Source organism: Panthera onca, chromosome C1 (assembly GCF_046562875.1).
Source record: "Panthera onca isolate mPanOnc1 chromosome C1, mPanOnc1 haplotype 2, whole genome shotgun sequence".
NCBI classification, from domain to species: domain Eukaryota; kingdom Metazoa; phylum Chordata; class Mammalia; order Carnivora; family Felidae; genus Panthera; species Panthera onca.
In genome coordinates, this window is record NC_138346.1 from 152,909,252 (window position 1) to 152,928,169 (window position 18,918).

At 35.4% G+C, this 18,918-nt stretch overlaps 1 protein-coding gene and 1 long non-coding RNA gene across 35 annotated transcripts in view; one reads left to right on the top strand and one right to left on the bottom strand.

The window, feature by feature from the left end:
• The window catches only part of ADGRL2 (adhesion G protein-coupled receptor L2), a 625,339-nt gene that overhangs the window by 80,862 nt on the left and 525,559 nt on the right, over window positions 1-18,918 (bottom strand). For all 32 annotated transcript variants that reach the window (XM_060625624.3, XM_060625633.3, XM_060625635.3 and 29 more), the window contains one exon: window positions 3,254-3,467. In XM_060625624.3, coding sequence (XP_060481607.1) covers window positions 3,254-3,467 — 214 coding nt within the window. The remainder of the gene's footprint in view (window positions 1-3,253; window positions 3,468-18,918) is intronic.
• LOC144617237 (uncharacterized) overlaps window positions 1-18,918 on the top strand; it is a 73,746-nt gene that overhangs the window by 31,379 nt on the left and 23,449 nt on the right. The window lies entirely within an intron of this gene.

Below are 18,918 nucleotides of genomic sequence, written 5' to 3' on the forward strand. Positions count from 1 at the left end.
TCACTGAACTTAAATACCCCAAAACTCTGGTGCCTTTTAAAAGTATTATTGGGGCTCCTGGGTGGCTCAGTCAGTTAAGTGTCTGACTCTTGGTTTCAGCTCTATTATAACTTGCAGTTCGTGGGTTCAAGCCCACCATCAGCCCCATGCTGACAGTGTGGAGACTGGAATTCTCTCTCTCCCCCCTCTCTCTCTGTCCCTCCTCTGCTCACTCTATCAAAATAAGTAAATAAAAACTTAAAAGAATTATAAAAAATGCAGCCCTGGTTTTATAACATCATGAAACAATGAAAATAACTTGCTATATTATCTTGTACATTTCCTACAATAGGTAATTATATTTAATAGATATAAATGTGGTAAGACATATATCTTGTTGGATACTGAATTATGTGTTTAAATGTATAAATCCACAAAGATAAGTGACCGCCAATGTATAATTCCTTAAGGCCAGCTTTTTCAGACCCTCTCTTTGTACCAACTCCACTGCTTTTTTGCCTGTCGATTTTGTAAAATCATGTAATTTTATGTAATAATTCTTTACTTCCCATTTCTCTCTGGCCTACTTCTAGATGTTCATCTAATATCATTAAATTAAACAGTTCAATAATATAAAGAATGGATAAACAGTCAATTATTAGTGGCTGCCTTTATTGTCTTTCTAGCATGGGCAGTTCCCAACTTTTGATACAGTATGTGTAAACTGTTGTGTTACAATTTTAGGGGAGTACAGAATCCATTCTTCCAAAGAAGGTAAGTTATGTTTTGATTCAAAATACTACATAATCCATAATGAAATTTGTTTTAAATTTAAAAAACCTTTCTCAAATGCCATTTATGCAAATAAGATTTTGTGTTAAGTTTTTAATAACAACACTTTAAGAACTAAAAATAGAAACTTTTAAAAAAAGATTTTACGTATTTTTTTAAGTAATCTCTACACCCAATGTGGAGCTCAAAGTCACAGTCCTGAGATCAAGAGTCCCATGCTCTACTGACTGAGCCAGTCAGGCACCCCAAAAATAAAAAATATTTTGATGGAAATCTATCAAAAGTATTGTATATGTTCTCTGGTTTCTTAAAAAGCATCTTGATCAGCATTAACATTAAAGAAAAACTACTCATAATGTGCTATCAATAAAAAAATATGCTAATACATAGTCTCTGTGAAATCAGAGATTTTACAGCAATTTGTACCCATCTTACTATGGCATGGATTTTTTGTTAAATGGTTTTTTTCATTTTTTTCTTCATCATCTCTTACCACCCCTTGATATTTTCATTTTCCCTACACTGACCAGACCCCAGTCTAGAAAATTTGCTATTCTATCTACTTTAAGGTAGACTAATAAATAAGCCAGAAAACGAGACAGAATATTGAGTCCAGAGTGGGGAAAGAAGCAGGAGAAGAGGGTGAAAGCTTTGAATAGAAAGATGAAGGGTTTTCCTAGTAAACAAAACATAAAAGCAATAATGTATAATAAACTCTATGATACTGAAATGTTCCTTCAGAGAGTCTCTATGTTCCAAATAACTAGAATTGCTGGATACTATTGTACTAGTTTGGCCATAACTAACCACAATTTTAATATTTTATATGTAAGAGAATTTTAATTAAGATGCCAAGTGTAGCAAAAGTGAGGTAAAAAAAAAAGAGAGAGACCAGGAGTTATGTGCTGTGTGTTAAGGCAGAGGAAAGGCAATAACTATTGTCAGCAGTGTTTTGGTATTCTATCTAGAGATAGGCAGGCAATTATCCTGTGAAGAGGTATCATTTATATATTTTAAACTTTATAAAACACTTTCCAACACATCATTTTTAAAACACAATATTAACCAATGAGATATATATATGAAGGGGGGTAGAGAGAGAGAAAGAGAGAAAGCCCAGTCTATGCTTTCTTAACTTGAATCTGCTGTATTTTGTTTGTTTTTTAAAGCTAAGGATCAAGAGAATGAGAAGATAAACCACAGACTGACAGTAAATATTTGCAAAAGGCCTATCTGATTAAGAATTGTTACCTAAAATGTATAAAGAACTCTTAAAAACAATAAGAAAATGAACGGGGTGTCTGGGTGGCTCAGTTGGTTAAGCGTCCAACTCTCGATTTTGGTTCAGGTCATGATCTCACAGTTGTGAGATGAACCCCACATCAGTCTCTATGCTGGGCCTGGGACCTGCTTAAGATTCTCTCTCTCCTCCCTCTTTCCCTCCCCTGCTCACTCTCTCGTGCACCCTGTCTCTCAGAATAAAAAAAAAAAAAAAGAACAACCCAATTGGAAAATGAGCAAAACACCTGAACAACACCTCACCAATAAAGACAAACAGAAAATATGTAAGCATAGTAAAACATGTTCAATATGAAATGTCATTAGGGAAATGTAAATCAAAACTATGAGATATCACTATACACCTATTACAATGGCAAAACTACTTTGCCTGATACCACAATGGTGGACATGTGCCATCATAAATTTGCCAAAAGCCATAGAATACACCACACCAAGAATAAACCCCAATGTGAAGTATAAACTTTGGGTGATAATGAGGTGTCAGTGTGGGTTCATCTATTATAACAAATGGACCACTGTGATGCAAGATGTTGATAACTGGGGAGGTTGTGCCTGTGTAGCAATGGGACATAGTAACTCTCTGTACTTTCTCTGCCCATTTTTGCTGTAAAAAATATTAATTAAAAAATTAAAGACCTGGGGCACCTGGGTGTCTCAGTCAGTTAAGCATCCCACTCTTAATTTCTGCTCAGGTCGTGATCTCATGTTTCGTGAGATCGAGCCCCGAGTCACGCTCTGTGTTGGAATTCTCTTTTTCTCCATCACTCCCTGCCTCTCCCCGACTTGTGGGTGTGTATACTCGCTCTCTTTCTCTCTCACACAATAAATAAATAAACTTAAAAAAAATTAAAGACCAACTATTGCCAAAGACCCAGTTAAACATTCTTGTTAAAAAATATTTCAAAACTCTACAGGCCCAAAAAACAAAATTACATTTGAAATATTCTTTTCTCTGTATCTTATGATATATAAAAATCAAAAGATGCATATTGCATATTCTTTCTGTTAAGTTAGGCTATATAAAAATGATACAGAGATTTAAATGTTGAAAGCTTAAAAGTAGAAATCAACAGTAGTAGGTAAAACCCTCACTCAGTTTAATAAATGGGCTGAGAACGGACTCTATTCATCTACTTTGGATGCAGTAGCTAAAACGGGATAATAACATGGAAGCATCTACCTTTGAGTCATAATTTTGAAGGCATCTGGGAGGTAGCAATCTGTATTCTCCATCTGAAATGGGTCAGCATCACAAATCTTGTCATCTGTCCGACCATAGTTAGCGCTCTCAATCATGATCACATCGCTGCCTGGACATCGCAGATCTATAGAATAACCTTCACAGGATAATTCTCGCCTAACTAACCCGAATGGTAAAGCTGCTCTGCTGAAACCTTAAAAGTGAAAAAAAGAAAGAAAGAAAATTAAAATTAAGACATGTATGAAATAAATTATTTTAATAAGGCATTTTTAAGTAATATGATTCATGTCTATATTCAAGAGATGTCACCAAAAGTATGTTTAAGTCATCCATATATTTATTAAATAACTCCTTGATTCTTTACTATATGTCAAGAATTTTTTAGTTTTTTTAATATGTATCTTTGGCTGGACTCTTCACCTGTATAATAAAATTTAAATTACTCTAGCAAATACTATCTGTATAATCTATTCACGTATAATCTATTCACAATAAGAAACTAAGTGGCTCTTTTTGAGTAAATCCAAAGAAAAAGGACAAATTTAATCGATGGACTTATAAATGACAAGTTTTACAAATAGAGAATGTAACATCTAATCAAGAAACAATCTTCATTTAGGCAGTGGAATATAAGCTCTGATATACACTGACTTCACTTTCTCATTTAATGTAGACATATTCATTGCTGTTAGCATTATCTTAAAAAATATTTGTCTTAGCAGTCCCCCCCCACCCACAAAAAAACTAAGATGCTATGATAGTAATACACTTATGGTACAATAACTGATTTAGATTTATAGACACTTTATTTAAAATTGGTATAAATGGAAGCACGCAGCAGTGGGCCAGCGCTGCTCCAATCTAGTCCGACAAGCTGAAATAACCCGGGAAGGGCAAAATTTATCTAAGATTCACTTTTGTCGCCTACAGAACAGAGATGAAACATGTATGATGTTACTTTTCCTACCTGTGTGACTCTAAAATGAGATAATGTACATAATACTGCTCAATAATTAAAAGTGCTATATGAATTCAAGTGTGGTGTATTAGGAAGAGTGCAGAAAACGACCGTTCGTAAGTGCTGAAAAAAAGATTCCCAGATGGAATAAAAAAATGAGAATTTTAAGTTTTCAGCCACTGGCCCCATGAAGTAGTAACACAGCCTGGGACAAAGGGTAAACACACAGAAAGAAAGCCAAGAACAGCTGGGAGGAGCTATGTGAGCAAGAGGTCCACCTTCACGGTTGGGTGTTCTACCTATGGGTTAGCTACCATTCTCAAAAACTTCAACGCGGCCTCAAGTTTTTTAATTCAATTCTCTAACCTGTCACCATCTCGCACATTACTCTTACAAAAGACTAGCACTAATTTCAGTATTTTTTTTCCTTCTCTCTATCCTTTTAATTAATTACTCTGCATCACATAAACTATCCCCTATATGCCTTTTTATAGGGGAAAAAAAGCACCCTAACATTCAGAACTAAACAGTTCCAAGTTATAAACTTCAAGTTGAAAAACTGGGTCATGTCCAGGTCAATGCAATGCCAAAACCTGTTCTCTTTAATGTTATTTTGCAATGCCTTTCACTAATTCAATGTAATAAAATCACCTGGTAAAACATGCACCTTCTTTCTAACACTCAAACAGTCCTCCAGAAGGGTGACTGGGTTACACTTTGATATGACTTAAAAATCACCAATTCTCAGACTTGGCTAAGCTCTCAGTTCTACTGAGAAAACTGAAGGTGTAACTGGAATGAAGAGAGCAGAAAAAGGCATAATTTAGAGCATAGAAATCTTCAGAGAATTGCTCCACACCCCAAACATCGGAGGTTTTCACTAAGAGAGGGTTTATGGTCTTATGAGGTTATTACAAGTATGTGGGAGGCACACCAGCAATGAAGAAGGAATACAGAAATGGAGCTGGACAAATGTCAAGACAGACAGTAAACAGGCCGACCTCTCAAAGTTTATTTGCGAAAGTTCATAAGTAAATAAACTTTTACACATATTATTGCTTCTTCTGTTTCCTGATACTGTACCATACTGCCCATACAAATAATTCAGTTTAAACTAATATTGTTATATTTGTTTTGATTGAAAAGATGCTTTAGAGCTTCATTTCAATAGCAAAAGCTGTGGAAATTTTTAATGGAAATTCAAACAAGCATCATAAAAAATTTGAAGTACAGACTATTTTAAAGGCAGAGATACTTTGCAATTATAATTCCTTAATAAATGAGAATAAATTTATATTATTAGAAAATATTATGAATGTTAGAACACATTATTAGAAGACTGGCTTGGAGCCATATTTCACAACTTTCACTACTTGTCAAAAATATAGGATATTATGAAGCACTGTGGTTTTTAAATTAAGCCCTTAATTTTTGTCGTTGTTGATATCTGCAGGATTACAGTTATGGTTCTAAGTGAATTTCCCCCTGCCTTTGAAAGATATTTAAGAAGTTGTGTCCTTGAGTGTCCTGCTGTTTTGGTAATTCGGAGAGGATTTTTTAATCCTTAGGTACAATCATCCAAACAGGTAAAGTAAGAAAAAAGAAAAGGAAAAAGAGACGAAAATCAACACATTTTAATAATTTAGATTTCTAACATAGAATCTTCTGGAGAAGAGAGATCATGGTACTTATACTTTCAATGCACAGAACTGAATGAGTTCTTAACAGTGAATATTGCTTTATTCAATGCTACAGTGTCTATGGTTTTGCATCGTACGTGTTCTCCTTTATAAAGTCTTGCTCTTTCCCGTTTCCATTGAACTTTATACACATCTTTACTAAAGTACTTATTATTACCCCATGATACTATGCATATTCATTTTTTAATTTATATCTTCCTTGCTAACTATGATGATAGAGTTCTTAGTTATAATTCCAATGCCTAGGTGGGTACAAGATACATAATTCCAGTAAGTATTTGTTGAACCAAGGCTAAATCGACTAGTGTTTTTTAAAACCACATAGAATTGCATTTTTTGTGTGTCATATCTATTTTCCTTTGATAATGAAAATAAAAATAGTAAACATTAAGAAATAGATAAACCATTTACAATTAATGAAAATGATGTGTCATCCTCAAAAAAAGAAAAATATTTATATTTTGCCAATTTATTATTTTCTAGGTCCTACTGGGGTTCATTAGTGTTTCTCACAAAGACAGATGAGTTACATGTTTATGAACTTTCGTGTTTTAAAGCCTATGTTTCCAATCAGAAATACAAAAATTCAAATAGGAAGACAGAAAAGTAAATCCCCGTAAAACTTTGGTTTGCAAGCGTAATTTGTTCCAGAAACATGCTGGTAATCCAAAGCACTTGCATATCAAAGTGAATTTCAAGAACCATTGGCTCAGTTGTGATCCTGTAACAGTCAGCAACATGTACTACTCTTATTGCAAGACATCGCTTGTTTATCAAGTTAAAGTTTATTGGAAATGCTTGCTCGCCTTACAGAACATTCACAGAACAAGTTACAAACCAAGGTTTTACTGTATTATAACAGTTAACATTTACACAGCAATTAATATGTTCTGACACTGTGTTAAATGCTTTATATGGATCACTTTTTTTGTTTTAAGCAACATCATCATCAGCAACAAAAAACAATGGAGTAGATTATTGTTATAAGAACAACTTTACAAAGTATGAAACTAACACATTAAATTCAGAGTCTCCAGGATTACTAAGGGTTCGAATGTAACACACACATGGTTGTCAGACTCCAGAGCCTGTGTTCTTATTAAAGGTCATGAATAGAAAAGTACCGTATGACTTTTCAAGCCCCCTAGTTGATAATAATTTTATAAGTTTTCATGCAATCTGAAATCCACCAATGAATGTTAGTCAACTTGACAGGAAACAACTACAGGAAATGTTCACAAAACATACACATGATGAAAATTATATTTTCGGAAATGTAGTGTTGTGTAAGACACATATACAAAGACAGCATAGTCTACACTGCTCAAATATGTACATATGGAAAGATTACTGAGTACTAAAGTGTGTCGTGGTCAGCCTTGTGAACTTGGCTAAGTCATTTTTCCTTTCCAGGTTTTAATTTCTTTTTCTGAAGAATCAAAGTTATTTAAAAGTTCACCAATTCACCAATCTGTGATTCTAAATAGTCAAGCTCCTTTTCATCAGGTAACACAGGATATTCTGACATTTTCAAGTGATCACTAAGTAATAAATTCCTTGTTCTATTTCTTTAAAATATAAACATACAAGAGAATGCAACTTGGATGTATTGTGGCAGAGCCACGTGGATTATACAGTACTATCAAGATAATTATCAAAAGCATATGTGATGAACTAGGCAGGCAGTGTTCAGACAAATCACAGACAGACATCTTCCTAGATTAACTCTTTTAATCAAAGACAATGAAAGGGATAAAATAAACATGGGGCAATTATGGGATCAAAAGAAAAATTTGCATACTGTAAATTGCCGTGCTTCTTTGGCCACTTCACACTATTTCCCTGAAAACTTCAAGGGTTTTGGGTTCAACCTTTTCCACTCACAATGGTACTGCGAAGTTTGGAAAAGTCTAAAATACAACTGTTGCAATTAATATTAATTATTAAAATTCAAATTTTCACTAAGAAAATGTTACGAAAAGATGGTACAACTCTTATTTCTAAATACGTTTATTTATTCCCTTATTTATAACACGTTATAACGACTTGTTATATTGAATCATGGAAATAATCACAGGTATGGTCACTATTTCTTAACCACACTTTTTTCCTTTGTATCTGATGCAATTCTTAAGTGTTTCCAGTGGATATTTTAGGATATTTTTTTTTCAAAGTCACTTGCCAGGACTATATAATTGATTCCCAAACATGATTTTGTATCAGAGTCATCTGGTAAATGTTTTTAGAAAGATCTTCAAGCCCTAATCCAGACCTACTGATTCAGAATCTCTGGGTTCAGATAAAATTTGGTTTTTGGGGAGGAAATTGTTAATTTATTTGCAACACACTGATATAATAAGTAAGATGTGCCAAGAATTTCTCCAAGGCCTTTTTAAAATAGTTATTTCTCTATTGGGATCACATATTTATTAAGTCACTGCCATCATATTTCCTCTTAATTCTCTAATATAGTTGTAGTTTTATTTTCATCTTTGAACATATTCATAATAGCCACTTTGAAATTTTTATCTGCTAAATCCAACATCTGGGCCCACATCACCAGTAGTTTCTATTGAATGCTTTTTCTCCTGAGTATGGGTCAATTTCCTTGTTTCTCTGCATATCTTATACATTTTTTGTTATTGGAAAGTAGACGTTTTAAATAATATTCCGCTAACAACTGCATACCCAGATTTCTTTCCCCTGAGAATTGCTGCTATTGTGATATTTTCTTTTTAGTATCTTGACGGGATTTAATCTACAGAATCTGCCTCCCCCAGAGTGTATGCTGCTGCTCTGCTCACTGTTCTTGTTTTAATTCTCATTTTTATTTTCTAGTCTGGCTTCCTAGGGATCACTCCTGTCTCTGCATAGCTTAGTGATCAGCCAATGACTGGGAAGAGACGTGGCACAAACAGTATGAACCCATAAGAAGGCCTCCACCCTCTGCTGATTGAGCTGCGTGTGTGTTAGGGAGAGTGTTCAAAGTTCATCAGACAGTTTTCAAGTCAGCCCTGATTATTTACTTTCTGTTAACTTCTCTCACGTCTCTTCAGCACCTGTGTGTAGCTTCCCACTTAGTCAAGAATGCATAGAGAACTTTGGTTTTTTCATTTCAAAGATGTCCTGATTTTGTTTCAGACTGGCCTCCAGTCTCCCCAACAGGGACCACAACCTCGGGCTGCAGAGCTGGGAGTCTTTCCCATCTGTTTACCACAGTGTTTACTACTTTCATTGGCAACACGGCTAGGCGCGGGTTTCCATCCTCCACTCCAAATCAAGCCAATTCTCTCTGGCAGCACTCACTGCACTTCAAGGCCAGCCCTGCCCTAATGAAACCACCACACAGACTTAGCTAAGGAGTGGAGGGTGGAGGGTAGGAGCAGCCCCAGGCTAGAAGGCTTTGAACTTCCACTGCTTATACCAGAAATTCTAGTTTTTCATAAATAAATGCTTCCTAATTTCTCATTTGGCTCTGGTTAATTTCCAGAGCCCTCAATAGTTGTTCACAATTTTGTTCAGTTTTACACCTGTTTTGGGAGAGGATTTGCTTGCTACCCTCTTTACCCAGAAATCCTATCTCCAGAAATTCTTCTAAGGACTTTAGAAATATTTACTGACTAAAATCTTCAAGAAAACCCAAAAAACAAAAACACACTGAGACATTTTATAAAGGAGGAAACTGAGACACCAAAAAGTTACTTTTTCTATGATCATACCATCCACTAGGAATGAAATCAAGTTTTGACATACGTTAATGCAGCTCCCAGGTTCATATTCAAGTGTTACTTTAATGCCTCTTCAAATGATAATAACAATTAGCAGCAGGTCTGCAGACCCCTGTTGCAGGGGGGCATAGTTAGTAGCGTGTACTGGGTGCTTTCTAGGCTTAGGGGAAGAAGATCAAGAAAGGAAATCGCGTGTCTGTTTGTCAAGCTTTCAATGAAACTGTTCAATCAACATAATCAACACAAAGAAATTCCCCAAATTAAAGTCCTTTAATCACACTATTCCTATGACATTTATTCTAAGTTGTATTTTTAATCTATTTCTATTTCAACAAAGCGGGGGGGGGGGGGGGGGGGAAGCATCCCAACAAGCAAAGTGTAATCCAATCCATCTTGCAACCCTGACAATCGAAGAAAAAACTTGTGGGAGGCCCTGTGAGCAAAAAAAAAAAAATCAATATTGTAGCTTTGTGCTGTGCAAATGTGAATACCGCCCAACAGCGGTGCTTAGGGTAAAATGAACTGTTTTGCTCCATTTTCTCCACTCTGAACAAATGATTTTGAAAAGACAGGTTTTTTTCCCCCCAAGCTATAAAATGTCAAGCAATAACTCTCTGCGCTTTAGGCTAGTGATTGGAATAAATACCTCCCGGCAACAGGTGCAGTGACTTAGGACTGAAATCATTCACATTCAGTGGGTAACTCCTAATAAACAGATGCACTGCTATCAGATGGGAATTTGTACTGCCAGAATTAGAATTGTTACTGGATTCTGCATCATCTGAGCATTTTTGCGAGAATATATACTACTCTGCATATGCAAATACACTCTGGTCCATCAGCTTATATTTCTCATAAACGTTAGGCACTTGATTATGAACACTTGGCTTTTCTAACATTGTCTCCATTCAGCCTGCTCTTTATACATACGGCTGTAAAATCATACATTCCTATAAAAGTCTTCTTATTAAGCTGTAATATAAAAACATCAACTTTTCTGGTACTGTTTTTCTTAATTACTTTGAACTAAACCCTGTCATGGACACTACTGCTCATGTGGTCCAGGGTCCCAGTAAGCACCATGCCTTCTGATTATCAGGGACCTCGATGGGACTGAGGCTGTGACTTCAAGCTCTACTCAAACATTAACTCAAGCCACAGTCTACTACGAGTGCTGGCATATTGAAATCTGATTTATTTCTGTTTATATATGCTAATGAGATTTTTTTCCTAAAATGGAAATGAGAAAAATACTTAATGAAGAGGGACATGATTTCAACCAGGCTGAACTACAGCTTATAAGCTTCCAGAAAACTTTTTTCATTTCATTTTAGCTTAGATGAAAACATTAAAATTAAGTCAAAAAGATAAATTATTTCACTAATAACATTTTCCTTTCTCTCTGAAAACTCATGAGGTCATTAAAACAAAATTGTAAAACTCAAAAACTATCAAACTTTTCTTGGTCGGGACACCTAGCTATCTCAGTCAGTAAAGGTCAGTAAACCCTGAGACCTTTGATCTCAGGGTTGTAAGTTCAAGCTGACGTTGGGCACACAGTTCACTTTAAAAATAAATAAATAAATGAGATTTAAAACCTTGTCGACAGAAAGGCAGTGTGTCAAAAACTCATTTCATTAACTTTACAGAATGTCACACTCTATTGTTTTATTCTATTAGTTCATTTAAGAAATAATTTTATCAAAAACGAAAGAAGTAATTTTATCAATCAACTCCTAAAACATCTAATAACATCTAATATTGGTACGTTCACTAAAATATAATTGTTTTGGGGTGCCTGGATGGCTCAGTGGGTTGAGCGTCTGACTTCAATTCAGCTAAGGTCATGATCTCACGATTTGTGAGTTCAAGCCCCACACCGGGCTTGTTGCTGTAGGTACAGAGCCTGGAGCCTGCTTCAGGTCCTCTGTCCCCCTTTCTCTCTGCCCCTTCCCTGCTCACACTCTCTCAAAAATAAATAAACATTACATATATATATTATATATGCATACATATAATATATATAAATATAATATATATAACATAGATATATATACACATATGTATATACATATATAAACATAACCTATCAGTCTTATGTGAGGAACCTAAAACTATGCCATGCAGAGAGTAAAAACAAACAAAAACTACTTTCACCTTTGAACTTGTTTTCATGCCAAGAATAAAGCAAATAAGGCAATGCAATGTCATTTTCTAGCATAAGCACACTGGCCTTGAAAATGTAGCAATTTTTGTGTAAGTAAACTTAGCATGAAACACAGATCTAATCCTTACAGAAATACCAAGTTCTTTTTTGTAAAAGAAAGTGTTCAAGTAATTTAAGACCATGAAACTACAAAATAATCATCTCACCATTTATGAATGATATGCCTTAGATTCTTGTGTCATTCTTGGCTTACAGGATGTGGGGTTTTTTTTTTGTTTGTTTGCTTTTAATTTTGAATAAATTTTAAATTATGAAGCATTTCAAACAAAAAAATTAAGAAGAATATTTACAGTTTTCTTATTTATATACAAAAAACTATGATTTACATTGGAGTACAAACAAAAAATCCTAACAAATAAATGCAAGATGAAAAAACACTACCCAATTAAATCCAATTATACAAACAACCAAAGGGAAAAATAACTTATCTTTGAGGCTTGCTAACAGTAGGAAAATTCTGGACACTTTGTACACTCAAAGGTAAAAGTACCTTCCTAATGCCATCAGCTATTAGGTTAAATTATTACCACTTGTGAAAATCCTCTGGCTATTTTAAAAAGAAAATATGCGTTATAAGTATGTCCAAACATTTTGGGATTAAATTCCCCATTAGAAAGAAATTGATCTCTCCCACTTAAAAATTTGTAAATTCTCTTCCACTGATTATTAATTCACAAGTACCATTAAAGTACAGCAATTTAGAAGTTATATAATTCTATCAAAGTTTAATACAGCTCTAAAAGAAAAATTCCTGATAAGCATGTCTATTAAAAACAATATATGCCACATAAAGAGATGCTTTTAATAGTTTTAGCAAAAAGTGTAACTTCTTCAATGTTTAGAAATATAGGATACTTTAATTCTGATCTACTTCTAAAAGAAATTAGTGAATTTTGTATTAAGTTTCAATATTACCGTTACCGCTCAATGCATATGTTTAAACTATTCTCTTTGTATAGAATATTCTACTCATTTTTCTCTGAGACAACAATTACTCTCTAAAAACCTATCAAGGCTTCTCCAACAACAGGCAAAGGAGAATATGAGCTCAGGTTTTGGGTCATCTATTTTCTTTCTTCCAATAATAAACATTTACTGAGCACCTACTATGTGCTTATTAGCACTCTTGTAGACACTGGGATAGACCAGTGAACAAAAATGACAATGATCACTATGCCCAGGGTAATTTACATTACTCACAAGGAGTGAGTTCTCCTTGAGGAAAGGTATCGTATTTATCTAGCCCATCATTATAATGCCAAAACCTAACAGTCAATTTACAGTGCTCTCTTATAGAGGGCATGAAATAAAGATATCTTCAGTAAACGGGTATATGAATGAACTAATAAGCAAATGAACAATTATGAGCTCCTCTGTCAGAGGAGGAAACGTGCTTCTAAAGGTCTCTACTTAATATTCCTCCCCTACTCAACTTGGAGCTACTCCACAGAAAGAAGTGAAGCCTATTTACTTTTGTATCCTTGGTTTTTAGCACAGTGCATAACACACCACAGACATTCGACTTTTACTTGATTTTACTCTATGCTGGATTTTATGCTTTAATTCCTTTTACCAAAAAGATGTCAAATATACCCAGAAACTAAAACAAAGATGTTTTTATAAGGTAAAAAAAAAACAAAAAAACAAAAAAAAACAAAAAAAAAACACACACACCACAATTAAATCTTTTTATATATGTTAAAATGTTTTAAAATTCAGATACCAGGGAATAAAAAATACAAATGTAACAAACACGGTATCTTCTCCAGATCAGTGGGCCTAAACTATGAAATGTACCCTTAAATGACAAAACATCTGCAGGAGTTCACAATCATCCAGGAATCCTGGTCATTGGTCATGTAAAAAGGATTACAAAACCAGAATAACAACTTTACCCCTCTCCTTTTTCTACCCCAGTAAATAGGAAACACTCTTTACATTGATTATCTTTTATAACTAGTTGAAACCAATTTAACATTAAGAAGTTACTATCAGAGGGGCGCCTGGGTGGCTCAGTCAGTTAAAGCTTCTGACTTTGGCTCAGGTCATGATCTTGCCGCTTGTGGGTTCGGCCCAGCGCTGGGCTCTGTGCTGACAGCTCAGAGCCTGGAGCCTGCTTCGGATTCTGTGTCTCCCTCTCTCTCTCTCTCTCTCTCTCTCTCTCTCTCTCTCTGCCCTTCCCCCACTCACACTCTGTCTCTCTCTCTCAAAAATAATAAACATTAAAAAAAATTTTAATAAAGAAAAAAAGAAATTACTATCAGAAATGCAATTTCTCAAGTCATTCACACTGTATCATCAAATTAAAATTCTTAAGTAATTCTGTATAATTTATTCACTGACAACAAAAAAACAGAGATACAGTCACAGAATAAGTAACAGCACAACAATTTCATCATCTCCTCAGGCACAATAGTTTATTTCTACTTCCACATTGATTAATATAATTTTCTAACAATTTTATTTCTTTCACTACTCTTCTGTTATCATAAATTCCATTAGCAACCCCACCCTAACCTCAGAGTGTTTGTTCTTAAAAGCAGTTAAACAAGAAGCAGAAATGCAAAACTGAGATTCGTTCCTTCATCCAGTGACTTAGGTAAAAAGCCATACTACCTAAAAGATTCTATTCCTTTCTTGTCACTGTATTAATCTGACAAATAAAACTAGTTGGGGGCAGAGCCCTCATTTAAAGTACTCCACAGCTAGATCTCCAGATCAAAGAGTCAAAATTTGGATTCTAAGTCTTTTTGTTAATGTCTTATGTATTTAAGCATAAAACAACCAATATTGTTTTAAATACCAAAAAGACCCCAGGAGAAACTATCGGCCATAATTTCATTCTTGAGGAGGTACATTTAACTTGAATCAATGAGGGAAAACAATGTAAATGGATAGAAGATTTCCATGTCAATTACCTTTATTGGACAACAATAAAGTTGTGGAGAAGTTACTTGTGTAACAATTGGCTTCCTCATTAAAGGTATCTGTAAGGGGGGCCAAATTAATACTAATTCTAAAACTTATTTGAGTTAACTACATTGAAACTGCACTGAAACCACCCACTCATTTCTCTCAATCCCAAACAACCATCCAAAGGTGATCACATTTAACTGTTGACTAAAACAAGTGTCCTAGAAGAGAAAGGCATTGTATCTCCACACACATTCCTATGAAGTATTTATTTCTCACTTCAGTTAGGAAAGATTAACGCAGCCTGAAGCCAGTCTCAACTCTTATCTTGACTTTTTACAAACTGTCACCCACACTAACACTTCAATCATTTAAAAAGTGTCAGCTGTTTAACCTGTTTCCCACTGAAAAAAAGGGAGAAATTTCAGGTCTTTCCTCTACCTGCCGCAAAAGGCACTCTTCTTTTCCTAAAACCTGAAAGGACTTCTGAAAGTTAGAACTTCATTTATTTATTCATTTTTTTACCGAGCACAATGCTATTGAAGATGACAGAAAGGCTTTTCGGTTAGGAGTGAGAAAGCATCTTCCAATAAAGTCCTGCAAGGGGGCTTGGGGGCTTCCACGGAATGCTTACTGCAGTAACTTCCCACCTCAAAAAAGCTATTTATGACACCAAAGTTGATTTTTAAAATTTCCTTTTTTCTCTTTAATGATGCTTAAAATCTGATTCTAAATTATGCCACAAACATGAATTTCATTAACCCAAACTGTGGACTATCACTACTAACCTGTAAGACTTTATAACTGAAGGTTATATGCATCTCATGAACAATTTGTAAAGATGCATTTCTAAAAGATATAAGGAGCTTATGAAAACAAGTAATCAAGTGGGTAAAATGATACATAAGAAATAAAATTACTACAGTAAACACTGTAGTATTATGCTATTACTTTTCTCAGTGAATGCTCCTGGACCAATTAAAAGGTGCAAAGTGACCAAATGAGTGAAACTAGGAGATCCTGGTGGTATAATGAGTGAAAATTACGCAGTAGTGAGCCCATTTTGTGAACTTCGCTTTGAAACACAAACACAGGGTGCCTGGGTGGCGGGCTCAGTCAGTTAAGCGTCTGACTTCAGCTCAGTTCATAATCTCATGGTTTGTGAGTTCGAGCCCCACATCGGGCTCTGTGCTGACAGCTCAGAGCCTGGAGCTTGATTTGGATTCTGTGTCTCCCTCTCTCTCTCTGCCCATCCCCCACTCGTGCTCTGTCTCTGTCTCTCTCTCAAGAATAAGCATTAAAAAAAACCTTTTTTTTAAACCCACAAACTCAAAATAATCAAACCACCACTAAATGGAAAACAGCATTTCTAACATTATCTCTTACTAACATCTCTGGCAGCCTCACCCAAATACATTTATTGTTCATTCATTCATCCATTATGTATTTGTGTTTCCGGCACATTCAAATTCCTCCATCAGACTATTTTGGAGTAAGTCAAAGAAACTAACAACCCCTCAGGTTGCAGGCAATCCCGCTACTTCTCCGAACTACAGAAGGCCCACACAGTGGTAAAAGTGCTCCTTGAAGTAAAGATGAGTAATGCAAGTCCTCACTCCTCTACTAACTGTGATGAGTTAAAACGGAAACCGCTTCCCCAAATGCTATGAAGGTTGTCAAATAATTCCTTAAATGACAGTATGGCTGAGGTCATGCTTGGTGTCAGTGCTGTTATTTTTGTTTTGGGCTGCTGAGGTCTGTTCAATTTTTAATGAAAGACGAGGTTTTAAAGAACACACAAAACTGCTGGCTAACTCAGTCATTAGAACATACGACTCTTAAAGAGCACACAAACTGTTCTCAAATATGGGTCACCAGAACACTCAGGGAGGGAGGCAAGGAGGCAGAGAGAGATAAGTTTAATCTTACATTGTAAAGTTATAAAATGTTGCCTTAAAAAAGAAACACTACTACTTTTCTGCAGAGGTAAAATTACATCTTTGCTCCTATTTAACTGCCAAACGAAACATCAAGGGAACTAAGGAACAGCATGGTAGCAGATCCACCAGCACAGGCCCTGCCCCTACATACACAGCCCATTGTTGTCTTTCATACTTGCTCCCTACGGGTACCGACAGTGCACAGACAACACAGCAGTTCCGACTTCTGGACTCAGACATTCTAACGAATTATAAGGAATTGTAGGAAAAAGGCTCTTAGGAACCCTGTTTGAACCAGTGTTGCTATCTATGCCCTTGCGTACTACTCTACTGCCCCTTCCCTGGTACTTAAAATGTTTATTTCCCTTTACAACCTCAACTACTTCTAATTTCACCCTTATGAAGCTGAGTTTTTCCCAGATTAAAAAAAAAACTCCCTTACTATTCAAGGAAAAAAAAAAGAAAGAAAAAAGAAAAACAATGGAAGAGCTTGATAAGAATCTCAAAAACAAGCAGTGCTTCTTATCAGAAAATGAGAGTAACTTTAGGTGAATCTGATTTATAATGACAACAGGAATGTTTCAGAAAATTTATCTCCCAAGATAAACTGTCTAAGCAAATAATCAAAGGTTAAATACTTCATATAAATCATAAGCATTGACTTCAAAGCAGGTAAAGAAAAAGAAAGAAAAATGAAATAAATGTAAGTATCAAACATTTACAATGGTGAATTTAATTGGTAAAAGCAAATAGGCAAAAAATTAAAAATTTCTCCTATAAATTACCAGACTTGTTATAGTATTATAAAACAGACAGCCTAATATATTTCTGAGACTTTACAAACTGGTATAATCTTTCTAAAAAAGAGCCTCATAAAATTCCTTTTGTAAGAACATACTCTAAAAAGAACCCAAAAATTTGACAGAGATTTGTATATTCATAATAATGAAAAATTTGAGACAACCCGAAGGCTAAAATTAGGGAAATGATGTAAAAGTACACTGCTGAAACAGAATAGGATACAACCCTAAGCAACAATATTATAATATTATAAATATAATAAGTAACACTAAGTATTATAGATAATAAATAATAAACTTCAGGAATGCATTCCCAGAAAATTGTACAAAAGAATTATAAATCTACCTCAACATATAAAGAGAGATAAATGCACAGGGTAAAAAACAGTCCAGGAAATGGAAACCCTTTGTGGCATAGCAGAGACCATCACCATAACCAACTGGGAACTGAAGAAAACTGGCCACCAACCCTGAGATACCGAGAGGCAGAACTTGGGTTAAAGTGAACAGGTGAACAAAGAAACACTCAGCCTAAGAGGCTAACAGGAATCCTGTTCTCCTTTATGAGAATGGTCTGAAAATACACCATATCTCACCCTGACAATCAAAGTGCCTCCTTGACCTCCTTGGTTCTGAGTTACTGGACTGTGCACACCAGATGCCCGTGTGAACGTGGAGCTCCTGGTGGTTTTTCCCAACACACTGCATATGTCCCTCCCTCCCTATATCACAATTCCCTCACTGCATCTGAGATACGTTTTTCTTGGGAAATCCATGCCAGAGCACATTTATACAGTAAGAAATATTTTGTTCATGCAGGGACCTGTCTCCTAAAGACTGCATGGGTTTCTCCTACTCCCCACCTCTCCCAACTTATACTTTCTTCTGTTTTATAAAAATTATTTTTTTAACATTTATTTATTATTGAGAGACAGAGAGAGACAGAGCATGAGCATGGGAGGGGCAGGGAGAGGAGGAGACACAGAATCTGAAGGAGGCTCCAGGCTCTGAGCTGTCAGCACAGAGCCCAACGCGGGGCTCGAACTCACAAACCCAGCGAGATCATGATCTGAGCCGAAGTCAGACGCTCAACCGACTGAGCCACCCAGGAGCCTCTATACTTTCTTCTTGTTGTTTGTTCCAAATGTCCTGCAACTCAATCCAGACTTCCTCCAAGTACATCCCAGGGTGGCCAGTTTGCTGTTGTTTGTGTTAGTCTTTACATGCTGAAAGGTGGATGAATAATCTGTTTTTATGGAATAACTATTCATGTAAAAGAAAGAAGCAAATGGTACTGGTGACATCAAGGTGCCATGTAGAAAATTCTAATAATTTACATATTCCATATAATGTATTAAAATGTACAAAGTTAATCTGT